Source organism: Haliotis cracherodii, unplaced genomic scaffold (genome assembly GCF_022045235.1).
Source record: "Haliotis cracherodii isolate W230 unplaced genomic scaffold, xgHalCrac1.p SCAF_18, whole genome shotgun sequence".
Classification (NCBI taxonomy): domain Eukaryota; kingdom Metazoa; phylum Mollusca; class Gastropoda; order Lepetellida; family Haliotidae; genus Haliotis; species Haliotis cracherodii.
Genome location: NW_027266273.1, coordinates 21,946,493 through 21,962,426, shown reverse-complemented (window position 1 = coordinate 21,962,426; position 15,934 = coordinate 21,946,493). Strand labels below are relative to the sequence as shown.

At 39.7% G+C, this 15,934-nt stretch overlaps 2 protein-coding genes across 2 annotated transcripts; one reads left to right on the top strand and one right to left on the bottom strand.

The window, feature by feature from the left end:
- Positions 1 to 626: 626 nt before the first annotated feature.
- Positions 627 to 9,162, bottom strand: LOC139465401 (ubiquitin-conjugating enzyme E2 Z-like). Its single transcript, XM_071247108.1, has 7 exons — positions 9,020 to 9,162; positions 6,246 to 6,318; positions 5,385 to 5,572; positions 4,699 to 4,810; positions 4,069 to 4,181; positions 2,082 to 2,172; positions 627 to 1,173 (listed from the first exon to the last, which is right to left on the bottom strand). The coding sequence occupies exons 1-7, from the start codon at positions 9,160 to 9,162 to the stop codon at positions 1,015 to 1,017; spliced, it is 879 nt and encodes a 292-aa protein (XP_071103209.1). The 3' UTR covers positions 627 to 1,014.
- A 531-nt stretch (positions 9,163 to 9,693) lies between these two features.
- Positions 9,694 to 12,545, top strand: LOC139465890 (cyclic AMP-responsive element-binding protein 3-like protein 1). The gene is made up of 2 exons (XM_071247868.1): positions 9,694 to 11,586; positions 11,909 to 12,545. The coding sequence occupies exon 1, from the start codon at positions 9,965 to 9,967 to the stop codon at positions 11,045 to 11,047; it is 1,083 nt and encodes a 360-aa protein (XP_071103969.1). The 5' UTR covers positions 9,694 to 9,964; the 3' UTR covers positions 11,048 to 11,586; positions 11,909 to 12,545.
- The last annotated feature ends 3,389 nt before the right edge of the window (positions 12,546 to 15,934 follow it).

Here is a 15,934-nt window from a genome sequence, read left to right as displayed (position 1 = left end):
TCAAACCCAAACATAACAACATTAAATATGTCTCATCTGTTATTTCAGCAATACTTGATGTGAACAGATGTATGTAAGATGATCGTTCAACACCACAACCAGGTTTAGGAGAACCTTTTCAGTCATCAGTCTTCATCATTCAACTGATGCAAAAGATGAATCATTCTGAAACACTCTGACATCGCATATTCAAATTTTGTAAAATTTGGCAGAATGGCCACAAAAAGTAAATGAAGTTGTTCTTGGTATTTAGGTTCGAGATAATTAAACACAACATTGCTGTATGGGTTTGAATCTCATTCAGTGTGTTTGGTGATGGACTTAAACACAAAAACGCATTTTTCTGATTTCATTTTAAAGTTGATTATGTGTTTTCAAAGTGTGTCAGTATATCATTTTCCCTATGTTTTCCATTGATTTTTGATCGTTCGTTCCAAAAACTCTCTACAACAACTGTGGTCCCAACCTATGGAACATGTAGGACAACTCTTCGTTCAGGCGGACTGAACTCGTCAATGATACAATCATCATCATCATCATCATCATCATCATCATCATCATATTTCAACATCATCATCATCATATTTCAACATCATCATCACCATCATCATCATCATATTTCAACATCATCATCATATTTCCACCTCCTTGTCTGAATAGAAATGAAAGCCCTATGGCTGTTTAAAATGAAACACTTGTCAGCTTGTTTTTGACATTGTTCAAACATATCTCAGCTGTAGACACACGTCAGTACAAGTGTGACTGAAAGCTCATTGGCTGTGTGTGACTTGACCACTCCGACACACAACACGGTCAGTGTGTCCCTGTCAGTGTCAGGTGCTGGCCATTATTACTGTGCCAGATACAGGGCTTAAGTGTAGGTGGAAGCTGATTGGTCAAGCCTGCAGACCAGACACACTCATTGGTCCTGTAGGGTCATATGATCTTCTGGAGCTACAATGGCACATACACACACACACATTGAAAGTGTCACTAGCACAGTTGTGTAGGATGTCAGCTCTGGGATGCAGGGGCTGTCTCAGTTTCTGAATCAGAGAGGTCGTCGTTATCCGAGGAATTGTCCAAGTTTTCATCAAGCTTAGCTTTTATCACATCCAGTCTTTTCTTTATGCCTTGGTAGTCAAATATCCCCCGCCTCTCTCCAAATGGATCCTGTAAAAGATGTACATCAATATAGTTGAGTATTATAATCTCTAGTGTCTTTTGATATCAAATATATGTACATGAGTCGATAAAAGTTAAAAATATGAGTCTGCAAGTGTTGATATATTTCATATCAAAAGAAACAAGGGTATCATTCTATTTAACATACAAAATCATTTTTCCAACTTGCTAAGTTTGTAAACCGTAATAAGCAGTGTCTTTTGTGTAAAATGTACTGCTAACCAGCTTCAGCAGCAGAGAGATCAGTGGTATCAGTTGCTGTGACGTCACAATGGTCTGCAAAGCATTGGGATGTAATTTCATTGCAGCAATATCTCCAGTTGGGTTTGCTTGATCTCACCCAAGCACTATCTCCTGTGGAGGCCAGGTTTGGATGATATTTTGTTTGTTTGTTTGTTTGTTGTTTTACGCCACACTCAGCAATATTCCAACTACATGACAGCGGTCTGTTAGTAATTGAGTCTGGACCAGACAATCCAGTGATTGACAACATGAGCATCGATCTATGCAATATGGATCGAAGACATGCATCAATAAGGTCAGCGAGCCTGACCACCCAATCCCGTTAGTCGCCTTTTATGACAAGCATAGTCGCCTTTTAGGGCAAGCATGGGTTGCTGAAGACCTATTCTACCCCGGATCTTCACGGTTTGGATGACAAAACCTGCTAATCACCAGCTCAGTATGCAACTACCAGAACACTGAGAATGAATACAGGCTAACTAAATAGCTCAGGGAGTTGTCTGAAGCAGACTACTAGAGGCTGTAGTATGAGCATGCATGTAACTACACCATTGTGTCCACGTGAGATGTGGTGCCTCGGAAGGCTTGGCTACATGTGCCCTCATTCAGACACGGAGTTTGAATATCTGTGTTGGAAGCTGTATGTCACTGACCTGCATTGTCTGCCCCTGCTGGTGGCTGTACTTGGTGCAGATGGACTCGTAGTAGTCGTAGTACGTCGGGAACGACTTCTCCATCACCTCCCTGCAGACATCACGGAAAATTTGGAAAAGTTAGACATTTCACACAAAAACAGTTGAGAATCTTGAGATACTTTATGTTCTGGAAATACAGCAACTTTACACATGTACACTGGTTGTACTTACACATCTGATGCAGTGTCAATATCTTCAGAGCCATGTAAATTCTCTAACAGGAAACAGTGCAAGTGTTGCCTTTCACAAGCAAAGCAAAAGTGTTGCCTTTCACAAGCTTAGCACAAGTGTTGCCTTGCACAAGCATAGCACAAGTGTTGCCTTTCACAAGCAAAGCAAAAGTGTTGCCTTTCACAAGCAAAGCAAAAGTGTTGCCTTTCACAAGCAAAGCAAAAGTGTTGCCTTTCACAAGCAAAGCAAAAATGTTGCCTTTCACAAGCAATGTACAAGTGTTGCCTTTCACAAGCAAAGCAAAAATGTTGCCTTTCACAAGCAAAGCAAAAGTGTTGCCTTTCACAAGCAAAGCAAAAGTGTTGCCTTTCACAAGCAAAGCAAAAATGTTGCCTTTCACAAGCAAAGCAAAAGTGTTGCCTTTCACAAGCAAAGCAAAAGTGTTGCCTTTCACAAGCAAAGCAAAAGTGTTGCCTTTCACAAGCAAAGCAAAAATGTTGCCTTTCACAAGCAATGTACAAGTGTTCCCTTTCACAAGCAAAGCAAAAGTGTTGCCTTTTGCAAGCAATGTACAAGTGTTGCCTTTCACAAGCATGTCTTATATGTTGAAATCAAGTAAGAACAATGGGACTATGGTTCTGACACAAGGGGCCATTGAGGTGAGGGAACAAAGGGAGATAACTCTTCACATTTACTGTAAATCGTGATATTAATGCATCTCCAAAAGAATGCGACCACTGGCCCCTAGCCAAAGATGCGACTCAATATGAATGCGATACCAAACTGCTCTCAAGCATCAGTGGATTTGTGTCTAAAGAAAATTTCCTCTGTCAGGTTAACAGGAGAATCCTCACCTTAATCCAACCCTATATTAATCACATGCACAATTTCTGCACATGCGCAGTAGCATTAGAAGGCCTGTGTTAACAAATTTATGCTCTCACTTACCCAGAAAGGAAGATACCACTTATCTCATTATATACAGTCAATCTCATTAAAATCAGATCTTAGTTCTCGCTATGCTAAACAAAGATCTGAGGACATCCCATAAAGGGTCACGACAGAACGACCTTTCATCCAACCAATCAGAGCGTCGCTTACCAGATCATGAAAGTGACAGTCGGAATGTGTTTTCTAATCATGCAACGACAGTTACGGGTTTTATGATTATATCCATACAATCTAGGCCATCTAAAAGCCATTCCAGAATTCCAGTTTTTATTTTTTAACCGAGAATACGTCAAAATATGTTTCGAAGTGTTGTCGCCAGTTTGAATCTAGTGTCGTAAAGCTCGAGAAAGCTGCCTTCTGATTGGCTAATGTCGATTTCTTGTCAGTCATTTCATTGGTCGGTCAAAATTCGCGAAAGGTCATTCTGATGTGACCCGTAATGGGATGTCCTCAGATCTTTGTTTAGCGGTAGCGAAAACTAAGATCTGATTTTAGTGAGATTGTATATACAGTTACACTGACAGTTTGACTATGTTTGTGCTCCTCACTCACTCAAGCAAAACAATAAGATAGACTACATCCATAAACATTAACCCCAGAAAGGTGGACGTCTACTGAACACAAATGGCAATATGTATAATAGATAATTAAGTTTAGTCATTTTTTGTTACCCTAATTTAGGCAGGGATATTTATCCTAACTACCTTTAAGTATTGGGGGACGAAAAGTTGTAAAAACAGTAACTAAGGCATGAATATATAAAAAAAATCAAATTCAATCTTTTAATTATCTGTACCAATAAATGATGAGTATAGTGTCTTACTTGAGGGCAGAGGGACAGACGGAGTGATCGTCCAGCATGTCGCACACTGCCACACGCAGTGTCTCGTGACAGATGATCTCGTTGTATCGCTTGGCGTCACCTGCATTCCTTTCCTGAACATAGAACATGCATGATATACAACCTACCCACTTAGTTTGTTCATAAAACAACAACATGTTAAGGGTACTAACCTCATCTGTGGGTACACCAGTAGAGCTGAGTATCACCTGATATTTCACGATATGATACGTATCATTATAAGGGCTGGTATAAATACATCACAACAAATAGTACGAAATAATGAAATCACTGAAACACAACTCAACACAACACAAGCTTTTGCTAAATATTGATTTTTTATTATCTCAAAAACTAACACCTGTTTCAACAAGAAACAAGAACAAAACAGTTTTAAAAAAAGGGATAGTTATTATATGTAATAGATAATGGATAAGTAATCTACCACCATGTCCTCATGGTCTGCAATGTTTGCCAGTTACTCTATGCTACTGTCTGTCATTATGGAAGGTAATTCCTGTTTTATTTATAGTGCATCACGATCTCACAAACTGATGATTGGGGTTAGTATCATCTGTACCTAAGTATCCATGAATCGTTACACATAGTTACCCTTTCAAATCCAGGTTCGTTGTGGTAGGGCTTCTCGTTGAGTAGTGACTGGATTGATATGAGAACTGTGGACAGGCTCTGGGCGGGGCTCCAGGCAGGGCCAGACCAGGTTCTGCGGGGGATAACTAGTGTTATCACATACATAAGCATACTCTGAGTGAGTGAGTGAGTGAGTGAGTGAGTCAACAGAAGGTTGTTTACCACACAGCAATATAGCAGTTGACAGCCTGTAAAGAATAGAGTCTCGGCCAGGCAGACCAATGATATATACCACAGTATTAACATTATACGCCATACAGGCTACTACACTGTAACCACCTGATTGTCATTTTAGTCAGCTCTTACAACAAGCACATGGAACTGACTAACTACTATCCATTTAGTAGTTTCACTCTGAAAGAGAATATGAGAACCCATAAGTTAAAGGATGACACAAAGGGCGGATCCAGCATTTTAAAAGGGGAGGGGTTCAAAATATCAAAATCCTCTCAGTGTGGGAGGGTCTACAACATATTACATTTGGTTTTAAACTGTTAAAAGTGGAACCCCCCCCCCGGATCCGCTTATGGAGACCCAACACACCTTGACATCAGCACCAAACAAGTTGTTCCAGTTAAACTAAAACAATACCACCATCATGACAAGTGCAGTTCACTCATTGTTACTGTGACAGTGGAATACCGTACCCGATGATACTAAGGCACACTTTCCCATTCTTGTAGAGGTTAGGGTTGAATCGGACACGCCCGTCCCCCGTTGTCATGAGCTTCACCCGAGGCGGGTGGATGGGGTAGTCTGGGGGACAACGGATGAGGAAGTAGAAGAACCCTCCTTCATACGGGGTGTCGAACGGGCCAGTTATCAAGGCATGGATCTACAAGAACACATGGGAAACTCTTTAACTTACCATCACTTATGACATACATACTGCAAAGAAAATGTGAAAATTTGCTGAGTGAGTGAATGAGTGAATGTGGTGAATGGTTCATGCATTAGTTGCAAATTTACAGTTACATAACAGGTGTGAGGTGAGGTGAAATGGGGTTTAACGTCACTTTCAAGATTATTGCACTTATATAGCGATGTGCATGCATGTGTAAGTGTGTATGTGGCTGATTGTACTCAGTATACAGACTCTGAGCCGACCAGTGCCTGTTTTATCCCCTTAATGCCGAGTGCCAGACAGGGTAACAACAAGTACCATCTTTTAATATCTTTTGGTATGTCAGGGCCGGGCACCGAACCCCCAACCTTCTGCTCTCTGGGCAGATGCTCTACCACTAGACTACAGAGGCGGTCATTTACATAACAGAGGTCTGTAGACATGGCATAGAAATGTTTGTTGGTTTGTTATTTTATATGGCACTCAGCAATATTCCATGCCATATCTCGTTGATCCTCAAATAATTGAGTCTGGGCTAGGTAAATAATAGGTTGCTAAAAGCATAAAGCAGGGGCTAGTTACTGCCTATCATGATTCATGGAAATCCAACATTTCAGACAACTAGGCCATGTGGGTGGAGACACATGCATGAACCAGGCAGTACCTTTGTGATGTCCTCCTTGTCAGGCACAATGCACATCCCCGGCGGCGGCTCGTTGTAGATGGTCATGATATCTCTGAAACATAGTACATAGATGTAGATGGTCATGCTATCTCTGAAACATAGACACAAGGCTACATGATACATCTAGTTTGTTGTATTTTACATCGCTATATCAAAATCAAAGTCTGAATTTGATTTCTGGAGCAATAACACTCTTTGCGTTTTTTAACCATCAGGCAGATTGTGCTAAAAGACTCATATCTACTGTCCTGAACTATTATTTTGGAACCATTTTAAGTAGATTTTACTGTTAAGTAGACTTAGCTTTAGCTTACTTGACAGAGAGGAATTTAGTTCAACTCTGGCTTCAGAGTAGTGGATAAAGTTGCAGCCTGATAACAAAAGGAACCCCCCTCTTGAACCTCGTTCCATAATCCTCCCAGTAGTTTAAGAACAATACATTTTTTCTAATAACAGAAACTTCAGTACACACGGTCACCATAACAGTGCTATTAGACAGATGCTGTAAGATGAATTTGTAACAGAGAGTAATATATCCTATTCAGAAGAAGTTAAAGAACACCCAAGTTGTCATATGATTATAGTTAATCTGTCAAGCCAATAAATCAGGTGTTCTTTAACTTCTTTTGAGTAGTATATTATTTGTTATACAGGGTTCCCTCGCTATTGCACCAGTCAAATAAAGCCCTAACTCAGTCATAGCATGTGGTAAAACATGGCTCCCAAAATTCCCATACATTTTAAATAAACTCAAGTTTTACACTGACACATTGTTTTTTCTCCATTGCGAAAAAACATTACCAGATGTTCACCATGAGCATGCAACACCAGAAATACCAGTTAACAAATCCAAATTGAAGTACACCAGTTAATCCTATTATTACACGAACGGTTATATAAACATGTTCATTGATATCCGGACTTATGTTTGTAATATATTTGACTTATTTTATTCAAAATTTCATTCAATATCGTGACAAAAATTTCATCTAAATCGTGTGTGAAATGATCGGTAGATCGCACAACTCACTGTTATTTAGAGCAACATGAGTTACCGAAGTAATTCTTCCACGCTGATCCTGCTTCTTCATTTACAAATAACACTAATAAGCATACACCAGTATTTAACACACTTCACTCCATATGATAATCCACATGTAAACAAATCGTATTCGATTTGCGTGGATCAATGCTCATGGTGTCAATCACTAGATTGTCTGGTCCAGACTCGATTATTTACAGACCGTCGTCATATAGCTGGAATATTGTTGAGTTGCCTTGTTAAACAACAAACAAACAAAACATGTAAACAATATCTTCCACACTCATATTGCTGTGCAAGGTACATATTTGCCATAGCAGACCTGATCAGTGAGCTGAGTGAGCTTGACTGAGCCATCTGGACTTGAGCGCAAGGGTTCATAGAACCTCTGCATTTATGTATATGGAATTTGACATATACTCTATACTTGTATACATATATATCTTCTCTGAACATCATATCTTCATTGAACAACCCACAATGACCCAAATGTCTTCGACATTATATAAAATTAATCATCTATTCTTTATCATTAAGCTCTCAATAAATTAGACATTCATAAGCATGACCAAAACACTCTAACCAACAAGTTGATAAAGCCACTGTCTTGTTGCTGGATCTTTACTTTAAGCTTCTTTTCTTATGTTTATAGATTGGTAAATGTTGAGGTATCAATGCAAATACAGTGGTTTTTTTACAGACAAGTTAAAATGTATAATGCATATGAAATTTAGGGTAATGTACTCACAAATTGTCCAGTTTTACTATCCTAACTGTTTGGCCCCTGTTTACGATCATAGGGCACAGTGCTAGTGGAAGCATGAACACCTGTTAAACTGCAAACATATTCAGAACACACCACTGGTGCAGGATAGGGATCAACTGGTTATCATCCACACTTCGGCTGTTTAACAATAATGAGCAATTATTGAGTATAATTAGTCTGTGATTATTTAACCAACTCGGCAAATTGTGAGTAGGCATATAGCAGTCTGTCCCAAAAACCCTTACTTTCTGACCTAATGAAACTTAAGAGAATTCTACTAGGCTCAGTCTTCGGACAAGTGGCTGCAGTCACAGACTGACTGTGCTTAAGGGAATGAACACTTTTACTTAGTATTCATAACATATTCGTCACTGTTTCTCAAAATGAAAGAGTGATATTTCCCAATCTCATTAATATCAGATCTCAGTTCTCACTACCGCTAAACAAAGATATCCAAAAAATGCTTTCACTTCAGGGATACGTTTTATTATTATTAAACTATAACCATCAGGGGCATTTCCAAATAAGAACATCCGATGAGCTTCCACTGTTCTTTTTGTCTGTTTGTTTAGGCTGAAGAAATTAATTAACATGTGCCCTTTTTCAAAATCTTCATACATCAGGTGTAACCGCAGAAATCATATATATATATAATATTCACAACAAAACCTTTGATATCAACTTCATAACAGGTGTTCACGCAGTTCACGCAGCAAGACCAGTGAGGTCTAAAACACGGAGTGAAATGGAAATAAAATCACTCGGTCAATGAACGTTGGCATTTTCGAATCGGTATAGTTAAACACCGTAATTCGGAATAGCTAGATAGTCCATGTTCAGATGTTAGTTTACGGAAAGGGAAACTGTCAAAAATACCATTATTTCTAAGAACACGGAAATATCGCTTTGTAATTTGATCGATATATGACTAATGGTATTGCGTACCGCTTAATTCTGAGAATACATTGCTGCGTAGGTTTTTCTTTGTCCCAATCTTTACAGTGACATGGGTCCCAGTGAGGCCACTTCAGAGAAGGGCCTTCATCTGTTGCTACCAGGCCCAGCGTATCTTCCAAAGCAGTCGCCATGTTGCTCTTATTCCGACTTCCTCTTTGCCGCACTGACCTCAAATATCTTGTGAATAAATGATACAGAATATAATTTGATATAAATAGGGAATTCAAATTCCCAAAAAATATCTAGGTTAATGTAAACGATAAAATTTATTACCTTGACGAATAAAAACCAATCGCTATCACTTCGGATCGTAACTCCGTATTCTCAAACATCAAAATAAACACAAGTAAACAAACTTCTCATTACTGGCAGGGAAGTGCTTTTTCAAAGATGACGACAAAGTTAAGAATTTATGGCGTGATAGTAACTAATTGTAATTGTCAATTACATATCAGGGTATTTTTTTATCAAAAACATAGAGCCAAACTTTATTTTGTAGCGGACTTTTTCTTGAGTGATAAGGTCGTAAACGTTCGTGGGACGTTTCGCGCACCTGACAAGCGTCATTTCTAAATTTAGACTCCATTTGTCACGTGATAGCAGTTGACGAATCAATTTGTCCGAATTTATGCTGAGGTTCGCAGACGTTAGCGAAACGTTTCTTCGGTACATAGTCAACGCGGAAGGTTATGTGTGTGCAGTTGCAGTCCGGGCATCGGTAGAGGAAGGTGTACAGCTCTGGTTAAGGATTTTGGTAACGCATTTGTTGTTGTAACACGTAATTTGTGTACCAGTCAAACTTCGGGTAGAATCGTTGATTAATTTGACAACATATTAGCCGAATATCTCAGTTTTGTTGTGTTATTCGCAAACTTGGGATCAGTTTCAGAAGGAATTTTCCAGAATTCAAAATCTTGAGTAAGTCGTAGTGAAATGGGCGAAATGGCGTTATCGTTTGATGATTTACTGAAAGTCGAGGGTGGTATGGATGTACCTCTAGATATGGACATCCCAGATAACTTGTTTGATTTAGATAATTCCTCATGTGAAATTATTCAGACAGGCACGACCGGTGACAAGTGGCTGAAGAAGTCGCCATTTCATGAATCGGACAGTGGCATGTCGGAAGACTTGAATAGTGTAGATCTTAACAGCCCTCAGAGCGTTACTGATTCATCAGGAAAAATGCTGGATGAATTTGTGGACGCTTTAGATTTTGAGCCCTTCTGTCATGGTTCTGATAAGGACCTTGCAGACTATTTTTGTACTGCCCAGTCACCAGAATCTGAGGAGGAATACACTGATATCAGCAACAACCACCCAGTAAGGACTCTCAGAACACAAACATCTGTCAGTAGTTCTAGGTCAAGTTCACCTGAAATTCCACAGAAGACACTACGTGGTAGGGTAGTTCAGAAAAGTGGCAAAACTGCTCCTGTTTCCTCAAAAACTGTTCGTAAGTCCTCTCCACATGACAACGTGACGTCCTCCCAACCAACAGGTATTCAGTCTGTGAAGGTTTTGAAAGTTATTAAGACCTCTGGTACGGCAAATACAGCCACAGAGGTGTTGAGGGCCCTGGATGACCGAAACAAGAAGAATGCGGTTCAGGCTAAAATCAACAGGGAGAAGAAGAAGCAGTATATCAAAACTCTTGAGGACCAAGTCTCTGAACTTACCGATGAGAATGGTCAGTTGAAAGTGGAGAATGACTCAATGAAGAACAGAAACACTTCCTTGGAGGAGGAGGTCCAGTACCTACGAGCAGTGTTGGCAAATGAAAGCAGCTTATCAAGGTTGCTAGGTAACATTGAAAATGTTCAAAATGTTAAACTGAAGTCTTCATTTGCCTCCCGCAAACGCAGTGCTGCTATGGACCATGACTACACCCCCAACAAGAAGAGCAAGCAATCTCACTCTACTGCTGGTGTGTGTCTGCATGTGGACAATGACACAGTATCTTTGGAATTCTGTTCAAAGTGTTCTAAGATGGCAAAATCAAGTGACGAAGATTGACATTAAAGCTAAGCCAGGAGATAGTCTCCATTGCAAAGTGCTAGTCTGCTTGAACCAACCAAGCAGAAACCAAGCCGATTGTGCTGGCCATGTACACAAGTGACTTCCAGGCACAGGACCTCAGTGACGAAATGTCACAGCAGTTTTGTACATTGTTGTATGATAATGTCCAGTGACTTCCTGCCATGGGACATCTGAAAGTGGCAAAAATGTCACGACAGTAATGTAAATTGTTGTATCATATATGAGAATTTGCAGACGTTGATGTGGAAATGTTTTGTTGCAAGTTTCCAATTGTTAGCAGTCATGGTGAATTGTTGATGTTTGACACATTTGGTCTGATCTGGCAATCTTGCAACATTTCTTTCAGAAGCAGCAATGAAGCAGTTTTGGCTGAGTGTACATACTGCGAGAGATTGCCATTTCAGCGACAGGATTGATATGTTATTCAATTGTGACTTTCCATTTTAGGGGAGCAAGCCAATGGGGGAGATCTAATCTCGCCGAGATGAATGCTTGGCAGAATGTTTGTTTATTCGGTAAGGTCCCGCCACAGTTTTAGTATGTTCTTAGATTGGCAACTTTCATAAAGTTTTCTTTTTAAAAGTAACTGTTTGACTCTTCCTTTCAATATTGTGGAAGAATAGTTGCCAGTCTAAGTTAGGGTTAAGAAAAAAGACCATAATTTTGCATGCCTTTCATGTTAAATTAAGTAAGACTATTTAAATTTAAGACATTTTTCACAAATGTCCAAAGATAATGTGAGATGCAATTTACAAGATTTGAGGGTGGAAACCCCTCTTGTACATATGTGTATGTTGAAGTTCCGCAGAGAACTTACACCTTACCTTTGTTATGCAGCTTCCTGTGTGCGTGAAGAGCCAAGAACTGTAGTAGAGAATCATTGAGAAACCAAGAGTATGCCGAGGGCATGGGTAATGTTACATTGGTAAGATACTTGCCAACAGGTAACATGGGTTTGGTAAGGCTCGTGAAGAAAAATGTAAAGTTAAAGAGAATTTTTTTAAATTCATGAAATTTGTAATTTTTTTTGTCTTATTTAATTGTTTTTTTTGGTTTAATTTTACATTTTTCTTCACTCTGTTCAAATAAAGCAAAGCATTATGATGACCATTTGTATTTCAAGTGAAACGGTTGGTATGTCCATTTAAGAACTGTTCTGGAAAATCTGGAAGTAACATTTTACTTGTGGCCATGTGGTAATCATTTAACCTTTGACATAGGAATTAATTGAGCATGTGCATTATTGCTCATTGGAATTTTTTTTATCTTTTCAAGTCAGTCCATGTGCTTATTTGAGCAGACGAGTCTGGTTGTTCAAATGATTTTGTTGGATATGGTAACATCAATCAGATCTTGACATAGTCTGTAATTTAGTGAATTGAATTCATATATGATCATGTTGGGCAATTGCTTTCATTTTGCATATGAAACACTTTCTGTGTATGAATAAAACTGTAATTATGAACATTTAAAACATGTTTCCTCCTTATTTGCGATGTATGTTGGAGGTTGTATGCCTTGAACTAACCAGTGTTGCAGATGGAGAGAAGTGGCTATAGAGCATGTAGAGTGCAGAGAGGTGGAGACAGTTAGTGTTGATGGTGAGAAAACTTTATCATTTATTGGCCAAACTTTGACAATAGTATAGTATGGCAGTTGTGTAGCAGTTTGCCATTATATTATATTGTGATGTTGCCTTTCGGCATACTAGTTAATAATGTGTGTGGAAGATAGATCTGCCGTTTGGTCAGTTGAATTCATGTTTACAAGAGTTTGTCAATATTTTACTGACATCGTTTTATCTTTGAACATCCTCTTATTTCAGTTGTTGCGGTGTCTCTCTAAAGATATTCTGGCGATATTTGAGCTTGGATGATTTGAAGTCAACTTCTGTAGATGGATAGTGATCTAATGAAAAAAATCTTTTGGTTGTCTCAAAATAATCTGACATCAAACAGGTTCTGTCTATCCTGTGTCCCAGCAATCCAGAGAAACAATGCATTCAGTCTTCACTACTCTGATTCCCGCCCTTGTCTACCCCAGGAAAGATTGTCATTCATGTTCGGGTGGTGCTATGATCAATGTTATGTAATAGGTTGTTCCTGCAAAGCACTGGATAGTTTTTGAAGTAGGCAGAGGAGGAAAAGTTCATTATATTCACCCATCAAGTAACTGGTACAGGGTCACAACTCCTGATGCACAAGGGGCGATCAGGTAGCCTAGTGGTTAAAGCTCTTCGCTCGTCACGCCGAGGACCAGGGTTCGATTCCCAACATGGGTACAAAGTGTGAAGCCCATTTCTGGTGTCCCCCGGCTGTGGTAATGCTGGAATATTGCCAAAATTGGCGTAAAACCATACTCACTCACTCTTGAAGCACAAATCAGGTGTTTCTGCCAATGCATTTTTCCCCCATGGAGATTCTGGGTTACAGTAGGTCAGAGGTAACTGTAGTAAGACGTGTCTGTCGGGTCCTTGGTTACAGTAGGCCCCAGGTAACTGTAGTAAGACAGTTCTGTGGAATCCGGGGTTACAGTAGGTCCCAGGTAATAGTAGTGAGACAGTCCTGTGGGATCCTAGGTTACAGTAGGTCCCAGGGAACTGTAGTAAGATGGTCCTGTGGGATCCTTGGTTACAGTAGGTCCAAGGTAATGGTAGTAAGATGGTTCTGTTGCATCCTTAGTTACAGTAGGTTCCAGGTAATAGTAGTCAGATGGTTCTGTGGGATCCTTGGTTACAGTAGGTCCCAGGTAATAGTAGTGAGACAGTCCTGTGGGATCCTATGTTACACTAGGTCCCAGGTAACTGTAGTAAGATGGTTCTGTGGGATCCTAGGTTACAGTAGGTACCAGGTAACAGTAGTAAGACGGTTCTGTGGTGTTCTGTGTTACAGTAGGTCCCAGGTATCTGTAGTGAGACGGTTCTGTGGGATCCTGGGTTACATTAGGTCCCGGGTAGCTGTAGTAAGATGGTTCTGTAGGTTACTGTAAGTCCCAGGTAACTGTAGTAAGATGGTTCTGTTGGTTACTGTAGGTCCCTGGTAACTGTAGTAAGATGGTTCTGTGGGATCCTGGGTTACAGTAGGTCACAGGTAACTGTAGTAAGATGGTTCTGTTGGTTACTGTAGGTCCCAGGTAACTAGTAAGATGGTTCTGTGGGATCCTGGGTTACAGTAGGTCTCAAGTAATTGTAGTAAGATGGTTCTGTGGGATATTTGGTTACAGTAGTAAACAGGTAACTGTAGTGAGACAGTTCTGTGGGATCCTGGGTTACAGTAGGTCCCATGTAACTGTAGTGAGTCGGGTCCTTGGTTACAGTAGGTCCCAGGTAACTGCAGTATGATGGTTCTGTGGGATCCTTGGTTACAGTAGGTCCCAGGTAACTGTATTAAGACTGTTCTGTCAGGTCCTTGGTTACAGTAGGTCCCAGGTAACTGTAGTAAGATGGTTCTGTAGGATCCTTGGTTACAGTAGGTCCCAGGTAACTGTAGTAAGACAGTTCTGTGGGATCTTTGGTTACAGTATTTCCCGTTAACTGTAGTAAGCCCTGTGGGATACTTGGTTACAGTAGGTCTTAAATAGGCTACATACAACCTTTCACATAATTAGTAGAGTGTTAGAAATTGGCACTAGTCCTATAGTCCTTGCCAAACTGCCCAATAGTTAAGGTATCCTAAGGACTAGTAGAAATTTACCCATTTTAATGGTTTTGCTTTATGTTATCTTTATAAGGACTAGTGGACTAAAACTGTTTGGTTCTACCGCTGTTAGTACCAGTTAACCTTGAACATTCTTGTAGAATGATCAGAGTGAGTAGGTAGTGCAGAGTTGGTACAATTATGTGCCTTGTGACTCGTGTGGTTGTTGGCAGTTAAAAACAGGTCTCTAGCCAAGTCGAGCCAAGTATTAATACACTGCTTGTTTCTAATTTCTGGTTGCATGTTAACAGTTTTTGTTGTATGTATATTTACTGTCTGTGAGGGGTGAGGCTTTGCTAGGAGGATTAACCCGTATTCTTCATGGCGTCAAGAGTTGTGTTTAAAGACTTGATGTATCATGTTTATTGTAGGGTTCGTCTCGGTTATCTTGGTTCGTCCCACAATGTTGTGGAGACATGTAAGCAACCTGTCTTGTGGGTTTACTTGGGTGTCTAGGTGTGACTGTTTTTATGTATCCTAGACATGTTCAGGGTTGACTGGTCTTTAGAGGTTATGCATGAGGTTCATTTGATGGTTTTGGAATTTTTTGTATGGTTCACAATTGGTTCATATTCAACATTTGACTGAGGGACTTATTCAAAATGCCTTGAGAATATTTGCTACAATTGTCCTAAGTCTGTGTTAAGGTATGGGAGTGACGATCACCTTAGTGCTTCGATCACTTAGCGCCATGGCATTAGCCAAAGGGAGTTTCGTTGAAGGAATATTTGATTTCTGCATGTTTTTTTTTTGTTAAAGTCTAAATTGTGATGGTGATTTGTCTTCCACTGGTAACAGGAACAATAAGAAAAGCAGCTTTACTTTGTTAATGTTATTTAGTATTCCAAAGTTTGGACATATTTTTTCCAAATTAATGAACGAGTATTTTAATTATATTTGAAGGATTAAGTATTGCAACAAACAATAATGGATGCTTTGCCTATCAACTGTCTGTTCCAATTGCAACATCACAAGCAAGATAGGTGTAAGTTCAAGGGTTGACCTTGAGGAAAGAGGACACTCAGAATATTAATAACACCTGTGAATTTGAAACTAGCGAGGTTGAAGAGGTATGCAATCAGTGATTAGCTACCTGAAAATGCAAAACATTAATGATTTACAAATCATTTTCTTGAATTGGAGTGGAGAAATGCTGCCTTTTCTTCAA